The sequence below is a fragment of the Gallinula chloropus genome (genome assembly GCF_964237585.1).
Source record: "Gallinula chloropus genome assembly, chromosome: 1".
NCBI lineage: Eukaryota > Metazoa > Chordata > Aves > Gruiformes > Rallidae > Gallinula > Gallinula chloropus.
Genome location: NC_140085.1, coordinates 158,291,886 through 158,311,320, shown reverse-complemented (window position 1 = coordinate 158,311,320; position 19,435 = coordinate 158,291,886). Strand labels below are relative to the sequence as shown.

The following is a 19,435-nucleotide window of genomic DNA, read 5'->3' as shown; positions in this document are numbered from 1 at the left end:
CTGATCCCTGCTCACTGTTCATGGAGTCAACACTTCGCACTTATCTCTGCAGCGTGCATCTATTAATTCACATCCTGTAACCAAGACTTTCCAAGTCCCTGTCTGTCTCCAGACCTGCCTGAAGCACTGCCCAGTGTTCTGTCATCTGAAAATGTCACATCAATGACCTTGATTCATCATCAGGAATACTACACTCGGGAGAGATCACTCAAGAAATTGTTTAGTTCTGTTGAGCTGAAAGAATGCAAAGAATATTTTGAGTTAACAAACCTAATCAACTGTACACTACCACCCTTTTTAAAAACTCATTGCACTTTGACAGCAAACTTCTATACAATTAGAAGAGAATTTGCTTGAGCTTTGATACTGCATGCTCTGCAGTGCAATAGAAGACACGTATTCAGAACAGAGTCCACAACAACTCAGTGATCCCTCTATGCAAAGGCAGCATCTTGGAACTTTCATGCAGACGAATCCTCATTCGTTCTTCCTTCCCTATCAGGTTTTCTTTTCTCTGAGACAAGTTGTTCTTTAATCTTTTTTAAGTTTTTATCTCCAAGAGCCAGTCTCTTCTTTAATGATTCCACTTTCTTCCTTACCGTTCTTTTTTTGCCTCTCCTTCCTGGAAGTTCACATGCAGAAGTTTAACTTTAGTCAATAGTTATATTTGTTTCAATGGGAAGAACCACTGAAATGAAATTAAAGCACATGCAGAAGTGCTCACAGGCATCAAGTCTTTGTTAAAACTTGTTCACTTAGTACATTTGCTTTCCTCTCCTTTCCCTTCAAATGTAAAGTGGTTTAGAACAATCCCCCAGTTGTTTTTTGCTTTGAAATTTAAAAAGTTTCAGCAGTGGGTGGGTGTGCTACATTTGCCAAAGACAAACCCCCCACACCTACTTCTACTATGCTGTTTCTATTTCTATGCTTATCTTTCATGTAAAAATTAAGTTTTTGAAAAGACACATTGTAGGGTGATCACACATGGGCTTTTCACTTTCTGGGAAAAAAAACATCCTCAAACCCCAAAGCAAACAAACAAAAACCCCAAACCCTACATGTACCTTTTGAACATACTCCCTGCAGTAAACACAATGAAGCTCAAGGAATTTCAATTGTATCATCTAAATTTATAGGTGTAACAATTATAATGGACACCATTGCTACACACCATGCCTGCTCCCTTCCCTCTCTCACAGAGGAATGTTTGGTTACCTCAGATGACCATGGAGAGACTTTATCTTTAGGGACAACTGGTCAGCTATCCGAATCACTCTCTAGTCAGCCTCAACATATGGTTATCCCATGATCCAGTGCCCAGTTACGTGTCCCTTGAGTCCCTACAGGAGGCCATCACCTAGTGCAAAGATGCTCCATCTGAACAGATGCTGAAGTTCATTGCTCTGCTAAATGCAGTGATTTCTCCCACAGCTTTTCTCTAGCTCCAGAACTAAAACCAAGAGGGGAAAGACAAGTGACCACACACTCAAAGCAATTTATTGTTAAAAATAATAAGAAAAAAATAATTGCAGAATTCTGTCTGATAATAGGAATGATATACCACTCCCAAAGTATCATCACAATTTTAGGTCTGATTTTAAAAGATTCCAAAACTGTCCTGTCAACTCTCACAAGCACAGGGGAAGAACAGAAAGAAATCGGTCTGATAATCAACTGAAACTGGCACACAGCACCTCTCACCAGAAAAGACAGAATAATACCTAAAGAATTATTCTGCAAGGACAGAATAATACCTAGAGAAGAGCATGTGGCCTGAGAGACTGATGGAACATAAATCTTACTCTTAAAAACACCACTTCTGAGTCAGTATCACTGATGAGGGATAATTTGTTTTCTCTCCAAAGGTGATCTGAAACCATGTAATCTATAGAAACAGGCTTACAAAGATGCACAGGAAGAAAGATGCAGGAAGTTTCTTGGGATCCAAGCATGACTGAACGCCACAGGCTATTCCAAACAGTCATACCAGGATATGTGCTGCTGTATGTGTATGGCTGTCCCTCATTTCAAAAGATTAGAGGTCTCAAAATACTACACTCGTTAACATTTAATGAAAAACTATTTTTTATCTACAGATATATGTATGTTGTCATACACACACAACTATAGACAAAAATATGGGACTACACTGGTACCACCCCGCTGGGAAAAAGCCTGAAGCATACCTACTGTTAACTATCACAAGAACTCACAGGAAGAAAGTCTACAAACACCACAAAAACAGGGAATCTCCAGTTTATACCTTATTAGGACCCAAGGAATCTGACTAGGAGAGAGGAATTCTTTGGAAAACCGGCTTTATCTGCTCCATCATCCACAGAACAGCTTGTCTGTATTATGGAGAAAATCTTAAGAGACACAATCCCTTATTAATAATGTAGTGGACTGTTTTCCCACTGGAACTGTGCTACTCACATTCACTCATTTCCATTTGGAAAGTATTTCTATATTTTAAACTGTTTACTGCTGTAGCTGAACAGAACAGGGCAGCAAATGTAATGAACCAGCCATCCACAGACCATAGCTTCAGGCAATTACATACCTATCTTTGATGTAAACACACAGACTAGACACTTCTGAAAAAATTAAACATTAATATAAAATTACAAGGAAGAAAAGGGAAAAAAAAGAAAGAAAAGAGCGGGTGAACTGAACAATATCCACTTCAGATCCCCATTAAATAAGCCCCAGTTTCTTCCATCTTGTCCATTGTGTTATGCCTCGTGGTTTGGACTCCTGGGGGCAGCTTGAATGAAGTGGTGTCTTGGACATTCCTCATCACCATGTTCTAAGAAACCATTCTTGCCCAAGTGCTCTCTCTTTTCCACATTTCTAGCACTATTCAGGAAGCATTAAAGAACATGCCCTGCCTTGTTTTTCAAAGCAAGCTACTGAATGTAACACTCTCCCTGCTACCCACAGCACCTTTTATAGCTGCCATGAAGGTCCCAAAAGAGAACATCTGTTTGTAACAAAGCCCTCCCTTAAGATCTTGAACAGGGAGGCACTGCTCAGTTCTCCTTGCCACTACTACTCCACCCAGCCTATTTTCTCGGCTAAATGCTTTCCTTCTATCTGTTTTGCTCAAACTGATCCAGAGTTGGGAAGGAAGATTAAACAAAAGCCCAGGGAGAACTCCAGTTATTTTTTTGAGTTTCAATTCCTCTGAAATTTATTCCTTGTTCCTCTTCACCTCCACACACTTATCAGCAAAACATATGCTATGCTCACAGAGCAATGGTTTCCAGCTCCTTTACAGTTTTGCCTGTGCAAAAATCCAGTTTTGCAGTAGGGTGCAGATGCTCCCAATGTCACAGGTCATATAAAAAGTAGAATAAATTGAAGAGACAACCCAACCTCCTTTGTAAGGTGCTGCCCTACCTCCCTATTCTCCAATTTGGGACAAAACCTTAAGGCTTACAGGAAAGACAGGTTAAAGGCTCAGATGGGTGCACTTGCAGACTTCAGGCACTGACACAGTAAGGTGCTGGAGTTGTAAAGCAATCTTGTACAGGAACAGAAAAGCAGCAGCTAAAGCCTAGACAGCTTCAACAGGCATTAAAAGGATTTCATGTGAATCTCAGAAGTAGTTGTCTCCATCTGTTAGTTGTAGCAGGTGAAAATGATCCTGCACAGAGTAATGAACGTGAAGCTTACGCATCATAAAACCAAAACAAAATGTTGATGAGGTTTCAGAGGGATCTGCAGATGTGAAACCACAAACATCAACAGGATGTGCAATTTTCAAACTCTGGCACTAAAAGCTTCCTCACGTGGGGAAGAAGAACACGTCTCAACGCCAGTCAATGCGAATGCTGCAGCCGCTTCTGCCAGACAAGTTTTTATGATCCTCTGGGGATAGGCAGGAGGGACAACAGCAAAACCAAATTAATTCACATATTTAGAGAATGGAATTCAAAGCATACAAGTATGTTCAAGAAAACTCTCTCATTTAAGGCTTTAACCCAAACCCAGTGATTTCAGTCAGTGGAGGTTTTTCCTTCCAAGACATTCTAGATTATACCTTTAGATAGCAAGAGGCACAGGCTATGAAGAAGGGTGAAACACTGGCTGGGAGTAACTGGATTATGCTCATGTTGGCTGCATGCTGTAGCTTAGGCAGTTGGAAAGAAGACAGAAATGGAGAACAGGAAATCTATTCAGAAGGGAACCTGATTTTTAGTGAACACTCCTCTATTTCTTCAGGAATGGAGAGGTTCAATAGCTATTTCTTTGATGGTAAGCTGAAACACTCTCTCCTCCCCTACTTCTGCTCTCCACAGTCTACTCTGCAGGCCATGGTTCCTCGTTTCACCTACCTGAGAGACATTTCAGCCAGTCAAGAAGCAAAATGAGAAAATCCCTGATGAACCTAAGGGAGTTCTGTCTTTTTCTTTAGCCACTTGAATTAAGTGCTTATTATTGTGTAAACAAAGCTGGGCCAAACTAAGTGATTTAAAACCCCACCCCACATTATTCTCCACTGGGTACTAATATTCATAAAACCCACCATTCACAGACCTCCATACTCATGCATGAAATCTGACATTTTCCTCAAGAAGATGACATCTATTCCCTTAAGAATCATTCTAATTAGATTATGCTCAAAACAGACTTTTACAGGGCTTTTAACAATACAGAACAAAATGAAAGAGACACTCGGAAAACAAAACGTGTGTCTTCCAAATACATAAAATAGAGGAAAAATATATGAAGAAAGCAAATGTGTTTTGTGAAGAGATCTATCTCCCCCCAAAAAAGCTTTCTCAAGTTTTTCTGTAAGGACTCAGAAGATAACAATCGTATTTTAAATAAAAATAAAGCAATAACATACTTTTCAAACAAATGTCTTCCCACTTCAGCATCTACCGCACTCAGCGGATCATCCAGAAGGTAGATGTCTGCATCCTGATACACAGCTCTAAAGGGTTTAAAGGAAAGTCAGTGTCACAAAGTTTTATATTTGCTGACTTCAGTCACTAAGATGTAACAATTTTTAAATTTTAGAAACAGCAAAAAATCACTAGCCTGGCCAGATTTACACGGGCCTTCTGTCCCCCACTCAGAGTAGCTCCACGATCTCCTATTACTGTTAGGTCACCATCTGATAATAATTCCAAGTCCTGTGAATGCAAAAGAACAGACAGCAAGATTTATTTTTCTTTTTTAAATAATTTTGACTTCAAAGACTGGCAAAGCTGCTTCAACATAACACTTTCTTCTTTGAAAAGCATTAACTTACCATCTCACATTCATATTAAATTAAATATCCACAGTTACTTTAGGATTTTTTATCTTCAGCAAAAGATAATTAAGAAAGCAGGAAAAAATAGTGAGATTTTAAAATTCACTTTTTCTACAGCTTTGCCAGAACAACATACACTACTGTTCTTAGTGTTACAAGGAATAGTTGCTGCCAATTAAGAAAAATCAAACTAAAAATCATAAAGTATAACAATAAATTATTTTTTACTAAACCAAAATGAACTGTCATAATAAACAAAACCATTACCAGCAAATTATCTTCCATTTGCCAATGTCCCTAAGAACTGCTCTAGTCTTATTCTGTAGTGTATGCAAGAGAAAGAATCACAACATTCATCACACATTCTGTTAATTTATGGGGCATGGGACTATAAGTAAGTGAACAAAACTATACAGGGATCCATGTCATATTATCACATTTCTTATTCATGAAATGCAGAAAATTTATATTAAGCTATAGAACATATTCTAAAAGTTTAGTCATAGCTTTTGTAAGATACAATAATTTGAAAGAAAACTGTGAAAGCAAATCTAACATCAACTGTGAAGTGGGTTTTTTTTTTTTTAAATGCAGTTTGCTGTCTTTTGCAGTCACTAAAACCTTAAGTTTAGACAACAGCATATGACTGAATATCAGCAGGAGACATTAAGACTCTATCTACCATGTGTAAAAACATTGCAAAGAATTTTTCATCACAGTAACCATCTGCTTTTCACCTGTGCCGCTGCTGACAGGAATATCATAACACGCTGCAGAAAACCTTTTTAGCTGTCAAGCAAAACGTCTGTTTCTTGACAAATCTGGCTTAATCCTCTTCTATATCTTGTGTCACAAACTCCTTTGCGCACAGACCTTTCAAAAATACTTTCTCTAATAAAACTACTTGGGCTCAGCAAGTTCCCCAGTATATACCACTGAGGTTCTTTTGACAGCCGTTAGCAATGCATAATACATGATCTACATGACATTTATTTTAAAGACAGCATAAAGGATATTTACAAGATGGAAGGCACAAATACTGCTGGCTTGATCGTTTGTCTTCCACCTTTTATTGCATTTGCACATACCCCTACCATGATACCAGTGAAAAGGGCTAAACGTCATTACAAAATTCAATAATTGGTAACAGCTTTTCCCAAATCTGCCTGTGCTTCACGTAAGCTACATCTCCCTCTAGTGAGAGTTTCAGGAATTACAAGGACGTGCTTACAGACGTCAAAAATCATTTCAGATACTGCTCTTAAGCACTAGGATTTATTCTGCACGCTACAAATAATAATCAATTCTATATATTACACATACCACAAGTCTGAAAGAACACTAAGATGAAAAATAAAGATCATGAAAGTAAAACATGCAGAGAAAACCATACCTTCTTAAGAGCACAGACTTTTAAAACTTTTTCATATTTTTCCTTCTCGTATTCCTTGTCAAACAGAATGTTACTTCTTACTGTACCAGAAAACACCCAAGGCTGCTGAGAAACATAGGCAACTCTTCCATTAACAGTTAGTAAACCTTTCTCTTTAGGCAGCTCACCAAGCACAGCACTTAAGAGCGAAGACTGGAAAAGATTTTAAAAAAGGAAAAAGCAATAATTAAGAAGTTTGACTGCATTAGACATGGCAGAGATTGATCAGTGTTTCCTGGCACAATGGCCTATTTTACCCTGTTGCTCCAACTGCTGCTAACAGTGGAAGAGCACTAGTACCCTTCACACAGAGTCTAGAAGCAACGTATCAAGTACTGTTTAACTCCAAACCATCTTCTTCCCACCCCAGAAGGACATCCGCCTTTATTGAATGACAGGGTCTTGAAGGGTGTGATTAGATACAGAAAGAAACTGCACATCTTCAAGTTCCTAGTCATGTTTAACAGGCTCATAAAACCCCAACAGAATGGAGTAAACATTGAGACTTACTTTTCCAGCTCCCACAGGGCCAACCACAGCCAGTAATTCCCCTCGTCTGACAGTAAATGAAAGTTGTTGAAGTGCCGGGGTGCCTACACTCTGTGGATTTGAAAAGAAGTTAGGCTTCCTCAGTAAGGAGATACACACCACCAGAACAACTCTTCAGAAACAAAACACGATGCACATAAATCACTGTGAAGGAGCAGCCCATATGCCCACCTACTCTGCCCCTTCAGTAAGTCACGGACACGATTCTTCGCCACAAACAAGTAAAACAGCCAGAGCAGTATTCAAGGAATGAGGAACCCAAAGGGAGCAGAAGCAAGGCTTCCTCCAAGCCTGCACACAAGGCAGCAACCCTGGAAACAGGAGCTCTCTGCTGGCCATCGCACCGGCATTCGCGCACAGCCCCGGCACGCCTGGTGGCTCCAAGTAGTCAGGCCAATGCTGGAAAAAGGGAGGGCTGAAGATCTCTCTCTCAGAGCCCCAGGAAAGCCAGATCTGTGGTTGCTCTGGCTGAGGCTCTATCCAAAGTGGAAACAGAAAACTGCCACTTCATTTTCCACCACTTAATCTTATGTATCGTGGATTCTCAGAGGCTTGTTACAGACAATGTAGTGGGCTATTTTTGGGAAAATACACTCTCCTAAGTTTGCTTGCTCAGTATTATTTTTAGAATGCCTATCCTTTATGTTACATTACTGATAAGAGCTTATATCCCAACATATTTTGTACCTCTATTAAGGTTGTAAAGATGCCTATTTCCAGTGAAAAGTAAGGATGCTCATGTCTTTAATAGTTATGGTAAACTACAGTTCCTAACAGCCTAGTGCAAATTCATCTCATCACAGCAAAACACCCTTGCAACAGGATTTGTCTTTACATGCATCTTAGACCACACTAAGCACAGAATCATAGAACGCATCAGGTTGGAGGGGAACTTTAAAGGCCATCTAGTCCCACCCCCCTGCAGTAAGCAGGGACATCTTCACTAGATCAGGTTGCTCAGGGCCTCATCAAGCCTGACCTTAAATGTCTCCAGGGATGGGGCCTCCACTACCTCTTTGAGAAACCCATTCCAGTGATTACCACTCCCATATTGAAGAACTTTTTCCTAATATCCAACCTAAATTTCCCATTTTCTAGCTTAAAACTATTATCCCTTGTTCTACTGCTCCATGTCCTCATGAACAGTTCTTCCCCAGCTTTCTAACAGGCACCTTTCAGGTCCTGGAAGGCCACTATAAGGTCCCTCTTCAAGGCCTTCTCTACTCTAAGCTGATCAAGCCCAACACTCTCAGTTTATATTCATAGGAGCGGTGCTCCAGCCCTCTGATCATTTTTGGGGCACTTCTCTGGTCCAACAGGTCCGTGTCCTTGTGTCGAGGGCTCCAAAGCTGGACAGAGTACTCCAGGTAAGGTCTCACCAGAGCAGAGCAGAGGGGCATAATCACCTTTCTCCACCTGCTGGCCACACTTCTTTTGATGCAGCCAGGAACACAGTTCGTCTTCTGGGCTGCAGACGCCCATTGGTGGCTCAGGGCTGCTTTCAAGCACATCACCTCCTCACCTGTATGGATAACCGGGATTGTCCCGACCCAGGTGCAGGACCCTGTATTTAGCTTTGTTGACCCTCACAAGGTTCACCTGACCCCACTTCTCCAGCTTGTCCAGGTCCCTGTGGATGGCACTCCATCCCTCCAGCACATTAACTTCACCACTCAGTTTGGTGTCATCAGAAAATTTGCTGAGGGTGCTCTCAATCCCACTGTCAATATCATTAATAAAGATATTAAACAGCACCCAGCACAGACCCTTGAGGAACTCCACTTGTCACCATCTTCCTTCTGGACGTGGAGGCATTGACCACCACCCTCTGGATGCAACCATCCATTTTAGTGTCAGCATGACTGACACGAAAATGCCAACAGGAACATACATGCATTTAAAAAAAGAAATGCAGCTGCTGGATTGTACTAATATTTCTAATAAAGGATCAAATGAAAACCCAGCTTTAAGTTTCAAGAGAGAAGAGCAAGGTGAAAATATCTGATGTACCTCTTAACACCTTGCAGACACCTTAAAACCTCCAGCTGCCCTTTGAAGCTCAAGAGGCTGAAGAGGCCATCACCTTACCCAGCACAGAAGATGCCACATAACCAAGTTTTGGGACTGTGAAAGGGGAACCTTACGACTCACTCCAAATTATTTGGAAGGAGACACAGCTATAGTACCCCTCCACACCTATGGAGGCTGGGAGAGCTGAGCTAGCACACACGTGCCAGGAGAGACACTCGGTTAGGCAGCAGTGTAGCCGGAGCTCAAAGCTGCATGTCCCCCATCACTGCTCACACAGAAGTGTTGCAGCTTTCACATGAAATCAGTCACACTGTGAGAATCCAAACTCGTGTGTGTTGTGCACTCTGTGCAGCTACTTCTGTTGCTATTACTAATTTCCACAAGGTGGCATCAACGGGGCTTTTTTTCTTTTCTCCACCTCTGTCCCAACCAGCTTTTTACCATGAATTTGGCTTCTTAGTCTGGAGTACACAGTTAGTGCACAGTTAGTGATAAGGTGGCAGAAACTCTGCCAACTTATGGCAGTCAAGGCTTTTTTTAACATAAAGTTTTAAAGGGGCAAAAGCATCTCTTATGAATCAATTAGTCTACATGGAAAAAGTACCTAAGCTTTCAGACATGCAGGCCCTCCTCCTTCAGTGCAAAGGTATTTCCACCCACACTCAGGTTTTCCAAAACACAAGACCCTAAACACATTACAGAAAATTTCTGCATATAGACCCTGTAAGAAAGTAGTAATGCAAGCAAACAGCATGGCCATAGGCACCTAAGGGTCACAGTATTTTTTGCAAAATAGCACTCCTTATAATAAAAGACAATTTGTCCTGAATTCATCACATCTATTTTTAGGCACTGAACTGAGGTGCTAAAATTAGAGCACAGGCAAATATTACAGCTAAGTTCATCTGACAGCTCATTACCACATATGTCCCAGCTCCCCTGTGGCCTGCCAGCTATCCACATCTTGCACTTCCCTCCTTCTGCCCCTTGCCTTTGCCTAACCTTGCAGACAGGGTGTTCATGGGACTCGCCTATCAGAAAACAAATCACACTAAGTGTGGTTCATTTTCCATTGCTTTATCCCTCTGAACTGGCTCATCACAGGGTTGTACACACCAGCATTAACATCAGCAAAAGGGAGGGAACAGAGTCACAGAGTATGAGGACAGAAGGATAGAAGGATGATCCCTCCAGAGGCAGCAACTCCTTAGATGAGCTTGGGCAGAGCTTTTGCATCCCACAGTCAAGGGAAAGCAGCGGTTCATCCCATCTGAGAAATGGAGAGATCACGTATTGCACAGAAGTACTACACTGCTTAGGCTCCTCATTTAAGTCAGTAAAGTCACAAGGGGTACATCTGGCCTCTGTTCAACTCCTGAATTTGAAATCTAGAGTTGCTCAGTTGAACAGACTCTTCTGTAAACTCAAGGCACATCAGTAAAACCTGCAGCATACCAGTTCCGTGCTGGTGTCAGACTAGATGGTGGGGCTCAGATAATACTCACCTTGGCAAAACAAGAGTGTGACCATGAATTAATTGGTATTGTTTATCTTTTGATAAACTGTGATACACTGTGTTAGGTTATCATCCTAAAAGTCTAGCTAATAATCCCTTTTTTAATTCCAGTGACTATGGATTTGTGGGTCGTTGGGGGTTTTTTAGTATCTCTTTAGGCACATAATCTTTAAAAATAAAACATTATCATCCAGTTGTACACTGTCTATATAGAGATCCAAAGAGTCATGAGAAACCCAACCAGGGTAGCAAGTTAAGTCAGTTACTTGACAAAGAACAGCATATTTTTATTATTCCTTTTATAAATCCTCTCTCTCAGGATTCATCACCTTTTCAGTGAGCAACTCTGCAAAATTATTTTGCATCATTGTAAAAGGATAAAAGAAACTTTGAGCTGCTCTAGATAGTTCTGGGAGAACTATTCTTCCTCCATGCACACTGCAATTAAATATCAAAATGAAAGTAACATTAACAGTTTTGTATGTGGTTTGCTGGCTTTTTTTTTTTCTTTGAATCAAAAGGAAACCAGTATTTCCAGTCATGCTGCCCTGCTTTATGCAATATAAACAGCTCATGAAAAAAAATGAAGGTGTTTTATGGGCATATTATGCAACCACTTCCTATGAATTGTTAACAGCAGTATCGGTGTTGCTTTGGGAAGAAAACAAAACCTAAGAAATACATTCCATTTTGCATTAGAATGTATTCACCATTAAGTTTTTCATATCAATTAGAAGTTGGTTGAATGTCTCAGAAAGAATTTAGGTCACAGAGACAACTCTGAGAAAATATAGCACAAGAACGCAGCAATCTTCTTTTATAGCTGAGTAGTAGGTAGATGCTCACATATTTTCACACATTTATTCTCCTTAGGACACCCATGCATGTATGGGAAGAAGGTATATAAGTGGAAATATGTGACATGTCTTATTTGCATTACATTTATATGCAAAATTCATTTGTAGATCTTCCAGGGTCTTTTATGGAAACTGCAGCTTCTCCTGTGCAAGGATACTGGCAGCTCATAATAGCCCCAACAATTCATCACAAATTGCTGCTTACCATAGCAATTGCAGTTTTAGAACAGAAAACGCAGTCAATCTTTGCCTTTCTTACAGAAAAGGATACATAAGGGATTTAGCACCTGTCTACTGTCCCTTTTTCTAGTCATTTTGGTGGTTTTGGTGCATTTTAAGTAGAGAACAGTTTGTAGCTGAACAGTCTCAATGAAAATACATGGAGTAACAAACATATGCAAGACTTTAAGGCTTGATGGTGCTTTCAATACTATTCTGCAGAGCTGGCTTAATATCATAAAAGCATTCTCATACACAAAAGGCAGAATACCAAACATCAGCATGCCATACAGAGACATTCTGCTTTTTAGACTTAAAATGCCTGCAGCGCCAATGTACTTTATGTCCAGTAGAAGTCAGTTTACCTTATCCCAATAGCAAGTTAAATCCTGAACATGAAGAATGATGTTCTCGTTATTCCCATGCAGTTGTGGCTGGAAGTGGGAGACCTCATCAAGTATCAGAAAGTTCTGCAATAAAAGCACAGGATATTGCCTAATGTGAGACTGGGAATGGGAAAGAAACCCAAGTGTGTATTTTTGGAAGCAGCATAGAGAACATTAATTGCAGGGGGAGGGGGTGGGAGTGGTGTGGAAACAACAACAAGCTGATGACATTGGATTTCCAAAGCAATGCACAACTCCTTCAACAGTGTTCCTAGAGGTGCTAGCCAGCAGTCCCAGATTTTTTAGCATAAAAGTACTACGAGACACTAACAACCCACTTGATCAAAGGGAATTTCTGAAGCAAATAGACCTTAAGAACATCCCTTAGTTATGTTTGATTCCCCCTTACACACAGAAGAGGTGACACCCTCACCGTATCATTGCATTGTTTCAATGGTGAAGGCTTAACTTCATTTTAGTTTTCCCCAGAAAAGCAACGAGGACACAAAAAAGCAGCTGCCCAGTGTGTTCCTATTAAGCACTCTTCCTGTGACAAAAATGCTGCACAACACTACCTGAGCTTCTCCTCCTTTTAAAGTCCAGGGCACTAACAAAATCCTCCTTACGCCTGCATAACAGGTTCACTGTACTTTTACTAGTGCACTTCCACATCATACCCCAGCCAGAGAACCCACCCTTCCAGTTGCATCAACGTGCACTTCTGTACCACAGCTGCACTCTGAATCACAGAGCACGAAGACCTTAAACAGACCTCAAGCAGACAGTGTTTTGAGAAAAAGATGGAGGGCCTTCATCTTAGAAGCCAAAACTAGTTAACAGGTACTGAGCTAACAGTTTGCAGACACAACGTAGCTGCTGGAGACTCACAGAAGTCAGTAACTAAGAAGAAGCACAGGGAGGATGCCAAGGCCCAGGGGAGGGCAGGAAGAATACTGCTAGGTATTAACAGGCACAGTGGTTCTGCTCAAGCTCCAACTGGTGGGTATCATTTCAGAGAGCAGTGAGAACCAAAGCACCTGAATGCAGCAGTCTGCAAACTCGATGCACATATGCACACATCTCCATCAAAAGGGCAAGGCCACAGCTCAAGCCCGAGCTCTCTGGCCAGGTGAGTGTTGCTGAGTGCTGGTTTAGCTAGGCAGGGCTAAAATGGGTATGTGTGTGATAGAGAGCTCGGGCTGAGAGGGTGGTAGACAGGGAAAGAAACTCCCAACACAGCCTCAATCAGTACTGGGGTGTATGGCTTCAGGAAAAACCTCAGAAGTGTGATCTGGATTTAGATGATGGATGAAATACCATGGCACTTATAAGCGAGGAATTGGTCTCTCGTCCTTTCTGCGGCTATCAGGAATTTCTCTTCCAGCAGTAGCATTCATCCCATAAATCCTACCGAGCCACTTAACTCAAAAATGTTACAGTACCACATATGGAAGATTTCAAATATAACAAGTACAAAGGAAGAAAAAAGTTATAAGGTTAACACCATGAATTTTAAACAGTGGAGGAAAAAGTAGAATTAAAAGTTTTAAATGCAGTAAAATAATCCAAGCCTTAGAGATTCTAAGTTCTCTGAAAAGATTCTTCCATTCTTTTTGCACTTCACGACTTGCCATGCAGGGAAAAATAAAGTTGCTGCCATCCACAGGACGCTGAGGAGCAAACATTAGCTTGAGATGTGACTGTGAAAGAGAAACCTTCATCTTTTGTACTCAGCTGAAACTTTGCCTCTTTTTTGTGTGTCTGCCCAAATAATCCTCAAAAAACCCCAATGGCTCTCACTTTGCTACACGAGGGGACCTTAAGCCAATTGCTCCACCACAGAAGAGTGGATAAGCTTCAAGAAGAGATGCAGACCAGCTCCCAGATGTGTGGTCAGGGTAAGAGGAAAACAGAACTTGGCTGACAAACACAAGGAGATCACAATATTCTTTTTGGCCACACAGTTCTGATGCACATATAAATTAATGTGGAGGAAAGGCTACTACTTCCCATCTGACAATAGTTCTTTATTGTCACCTGAAGCACTGTATCTCCTGCTTTCTTCTCTCCATCTAAGTGTACTTTAAGATCAGTGCAGAAACCTAACTTGCTCTACAAAAACTAAGAGAAAGCATCTTCTTAAAAAACAAAATGATTTTCAGTTTTGCCCAGATATACCTAGCCATCGTCTTCATCAGTTTTTCTGTGTTTCCCACTCTCTTCTCCTAAATCCTTTCAACTTACTTTTCAATAACACATCTTTGGTCAGGCAGCACTTTCCCCTTCAGTAGCAATGTGTCCATCCCTGAAAAATTGCACCACTTGGAAAACAGAAGCTAAAAGTTGGTGATGGCATCACGGATGCTATAGATTCATTAGGACAAATCACTGCCCAATAAACATCAATTCTGGAGCTGGTTTAAAAAAAAACCAACCACCTACCCTTAAGGAATCATTAAGAGCATTAACAGCATACTGTTAAGAGCATAATTCTGTGGATCACTAGGATATGCTGGAAAAGGAGACAGGAGATAAAAGGTAACAACAGATCATTACTGCCTCTGCTCAAGTGCCATTCTCCTGTTCCCAAGGCATCTTTTTCAACTATCCATCTGCACATTGGATCACTGCCCTGAAGCTGGACAAGGGCTGTATCAGAGTACAGAAAAGACAAGTATGCAACATCCAGTATTCCAAACACTTCTCTCCCCTCCTACAGTTTAGTTTAAGCAATAACAATAAATGTTACTGCCTATAACATTATGATAATTGTGATTTTCACACCTTAACCTTTTTTAAGTCGACTTTTAAAAATGCTTCTTTGAAATGCAAAGATTACCTGTTTAACACACAGCTTATCTGTGAGCTTAGCAGATTTATCAAGAAAGAAACTGATTTATTATGCTCAAGCACACAGAGAAGAAAATAAACCAGGAGATTTTAAGCTACTTTCATCAAAAAACGGCCTATTTACGCTATGCAAAGCCATATGATTACATGCAAAGCGTTTCTGGTTTTCCCGTTCTAGACTAGATTAACCTGACTTTTTCACAAATTTTAAGTTCTAACATAGCTGGCATGTTTTAATTCTCTGTTTTGATAACCTGATTTGGGATTTTTAACTTTTAAATGAAAAACACAATTTGCATTTAAATCTTCTCCTCTTGCCGTTTATGCTAACATACTGGTACATACAGCTAAGGTGACTACCTTACATACATCAAACTAAACACAGCAAACAAAACAATATCTCTCTGCCAAAAACCAACAGCATTTCTGATGTTTATCTTGATTGAACTTGTTTTCATTGCAGTGCTGAAAGCAGCCACGAGACACCAGCTACACCTGTCCTCAGCTGACAGGGCGGTAAATTAGGGCGCATGGAATACAAATCTTACAGCTCCCATCTGCCTTCTTTGTCCCCCGACTCCCAATCCCAACGTATCTGCACACATGCTGTTCTTGCTTGAAAAAAAATCTACAAGACCTCTTTGCAGCTGTGCTTTTCTCCCATATTCCAGCCTGCCCCAGAGTGCCTTTCACATCACTGCACACGCTTAGACAGCAACACATTAAGGTTTTCAAAACAAGCTATTCCATCAAAAAACCCAAACTCTGCAAAACTGAAGTAAGGCTGCTGTTGTCAGTGACATTAAAACAACATCAGAGTAAGAAAGGAAACCCACATGCCATTCAAACCAGTTACCATACCTTGATTCGCCGTATGCTAACCACTGCCTCCGATACTCTCTCAACAGCCGCCGGGAAGAACAGCGTCACTGTCAGTCTCACTGCACCGTACAGGGACACTGCAACAAACACCCGGCTTGCAGAGATAAAGTTGCCAAGCAGCACATAGGCCATGAAAGTCATGAACACTGTTATTTTGCTTGCCACAAAGAAAGAGGCTAAGTTCAGTCCTCGAAGGTAGGAGCTTTTCATAACCATGGCAATCTCCTTCCTAAAAATGCAAAATATAAACAGTCACATCAATCTCTCTGGTGAGAGTTGCCCTAAACAGCAAAATGAGGGAAACCCACTCTCAAGATTTTACTTTTATACCTTTTCTCCTCCCTTGCACCACCTCAACTCACGTGTAAAGAACTGTACTCAGAAGCAACTGTAAAGAAAGTGTGTTATATGGTAAATAACAATAGAGAAATTAAAAGACTTAGAAATTGAGGGTGGAAATTTATTATATTAAACATCCTAGTAGATATAGAAAATTATTTCAGAGACAGAAAACCAAAATACTCTTCCTTTTTTTTTTTCTTCTTCTGCTTTGGTCAAACTGGTGCTTTAAGTCAGATTCCACTCTGCTGACTCTTTCTGCATTGCACACAAGAGCAAAGAGGAAAAAGGCAAAAAACCCCTCTGTATCAGGGCCAAATACCCACGAAGTCCTCATCCTTCCAATATCAAAATCCAGTAGAGTTTAGTCACAGAACACCTGATAAGATCAACACCTGCTCTGCAGCTGAAAAAACTGGGCAACTTCCAAAGTATTGAGAATTTACCCATAGTCCAAATATCTGCCATTATTCAGTTGCTGCTCCTCAAGCTGCATCACTGGATTTGCACTATTTCCTCTGAGCTCAGTCTAAATCCTTCGTGATTTGGACCCTGCTCCTGGCTTCTTTTGCTCTAGAAACTCTGGTTTGTGATTCAAAACATACTGATCTGCGAGGCCAATTGTTCTGACAGTTGTTACTCAAGTTAAGTAGTGATTTAAGGACTGCACAGGCACCTAAGTTTCTGTCCAGCAACTGAAAAGCTGCTCGTGATGTTCTCAACTTCCACGTCAGTTAAATTCCAGTTTCTACTTCTTAATGACTCAACAAAGCCAACCCTTAAAATGATACTGCATTATCTACAATGGGGATGTCATCAGGCTTAACATCTTGATAAAGAAAAGCTATTGGTTTTACGAGTGACCCATAACAACTTACTCCTTCCCCATACATTAAAATCTTATCTGCTTGCAAAGAGATAGAATATAAATCACTGGGAAAAAAATCCCTATTTCTCTTCCCAAACATTCTGGAAATTCTCAGGGAAAATCCTGATCGTTTTGATTACCTTTCACTTGGAACTATATACTAAGATTAGAAACTCAAGTTATGACTGCACAATTTGAAGTAAATTAGGTCCTCACTTAACAGAGAGAAGGGTGCAGGGTGCGCTACTGGAAAACTAGTTAAGCAACTTTCCCACTATACTTGCCAAATTGGCTGAATTGACAGACTTTCAAAGAGTTTCAAAGACTTACTTTTCTCAGCTTAAGGGCTCCCAATCTCTGATCTCTGCTCCACAGTACAGTGAAAGAACACTTGTACGTAAACTATTTGAATTGGGTCTAATTCAATTACTTGTACAATCCTGGATGAAACTCTTTTCCCACCCTCTAATAATCCTTAATAATCCTCTCTCTATCTGTGGATAATCAGCAAGTTCTTTGTGCTACTCTCCATAAATATCAGACGAATTACAGCCTACCCACAGGCTGTATGTAATATACTACACTGTCCTAAGGCACTGAGTTCTATTAAAGGAAACTAATACGGGCAGTGACAGGAAGAACGAGCAACAGGAAGAGTTCAGATGTCATCTTAGCAACTCTCAAGGGACACTGCAGACATACTGGACAATGAATCACCCAGGTGAATTTAAGACTTTTAACAACAGTTTTCCACAGTGAAGTTAAAAAAAAGAAAGATGGCTCAAGGTGTCTTTTGGAAGAGCTTCTTTCTCTCCATCATTAAAAAGAAAGCCTGCAATCCTAATGAAGTGTTGAGCTTGGAAATCTAGTTTAGTGATGTGAATACGCCCACTGAGGAAGCTTTCAATAAAAAAATATCCTCTCTGGCTCCACGCAGGACAGCAAAGCTTTAAGCCAGTCAAGATCAGTCAGTCAACACGGGATCCTGTCATCTGAGGGAAAGGATTATGCGCGTGGGAAGAAGCTTCACAGGGAACATGAGCAAGTTTGCAAGCCTGCACATGCACAGAAGGGAATGCTTTTTTTCCTTTAAAGAAAAGGGATTCCAAATAAAACAAATTTTTTAAAAAAATTAAAAAATAATCAAAGACTCTACAACAGCCTTCTACTCATATGCCAGGGAGGCACATCCCATCAAAATTAAGCGATGAGAAATACGCACCTGAACGCCTACAGTTCCCTTGAGCGCTGAACACTCTTACACTGTCCAGTAAAAGCACAAATATTGATCTAAAAAATTAAATTCTGAAAAGTTTTAATCAGATGCTGATGGACCTGTGAAACAAAATGTCTTTGGATACCCAACTCAGCTGGTCTTGCCAGTGGAACAGCTACAGAATTTCTGAGCTGCTTTCTGTGCCAAACAACTGTCCTTTCCAACCTTCTGAGGGGGCCTGAGCAACACTTCAAAACGTATTGTGATGTATTTGCATTCCTTCAACTCTTGCTAGAGATAGTTGTTTTTTTTAAGGGCCAAAGAAGATCAAGTAAATTTCACTTTAAAGCACAAAATAACACACTTACTGACATATAAAAAAAAAATGAAAGCAGATATAGACAATACACCAAGCTCCAGGATTACCTTCTTAAACCATTCACGAGTTCTGCAAATGACTTCTCCCAAGCATACATCTTTATTATCTTCATACCACTTATCACTTCGTTCATTGTCCTTATCCTGACGTCTGTTAGTGTGGCTGTCTTGCTTCTGTAAATAGCACAAAGTAAAAATTCTCAGATTCTCAAAGGAAGAGAGACTATTTACGTTCACATAACATACCCACATAAATGAAGTTTCTGCTTTTACATGTAAAGATGATCCACATAATCATAATTTCATTAAAGGGTCTTCCTACAACAATGTCTTAAAGCTGACATACAGCAGAAAGAATTGGTATGTTTGCATTTCTGAACTCATTCCCTGTTCTCAGGAACCAAGAGCTAATTCAGTTTTCTGAAATGCATGTAAGCCTGTGCTAATACATGGTATTCCTTAAACAACATTATTTGTGTACAACCCCCCCCTCAAATTAAAAAAAATAAATACAGCTATTAAACTTAGAACTCAGTAAAAATTAGAAAATTACTTTATAAAGTTGTTTCAAAATGTCAAAATAGCAACTTGTCCCACATGGCTCTTTTGGTGTCGGTGAACAAACTGGCCTCCAATTTTGTCTTTT

The 19,435-nt window shown here is 40.4% G+C and overlaps 1 protein-coding gene across 2 annotated transcripts in view; it reads right to left on the bottom strand.

The window, feature by feature from the left end:
* Positions 1-19,435, bottom strand: part of ABCC4 (ATP binding cassette subfamily C member 4 (PEL blood group)) — a gene marked incomplete at both ends in the record, with an annotated part of 145,879 nt that overhangs the window by 100,135 nt on the left and 26,309 nt on the right. For both annotated transcript variants that reach the window (XM_084279539.1, XM_084279540.1), the window contains 7 exons: positions 4,856-4,942; positions 5,050-5,144; positions 6,660-6,851; positions 7,209-7,298; positions 12,236-12,340; positions 15,968-16,217; positions 18,838-18,963. In XM_084279539.1, coding sequence (XP_084135665.1) covers positions 4,856-4,942; positions 5,050-5,144; positions 6,660-6,851; positions 7,209-7,298; positions 12,236-12,340; positions 15,968-16,217; positions 18,838-18,963 — 945 coding nt within the window. The remainder of the gene's footprint in view (positions 1-4,855; positions 4,943-5,049; positions 5,145-6,659; positions 6,852-7,208; positions 7,299-12,235; positions 12,341-15,967; positions 16,218-18,837; positions 18,964-19,435) is intronic.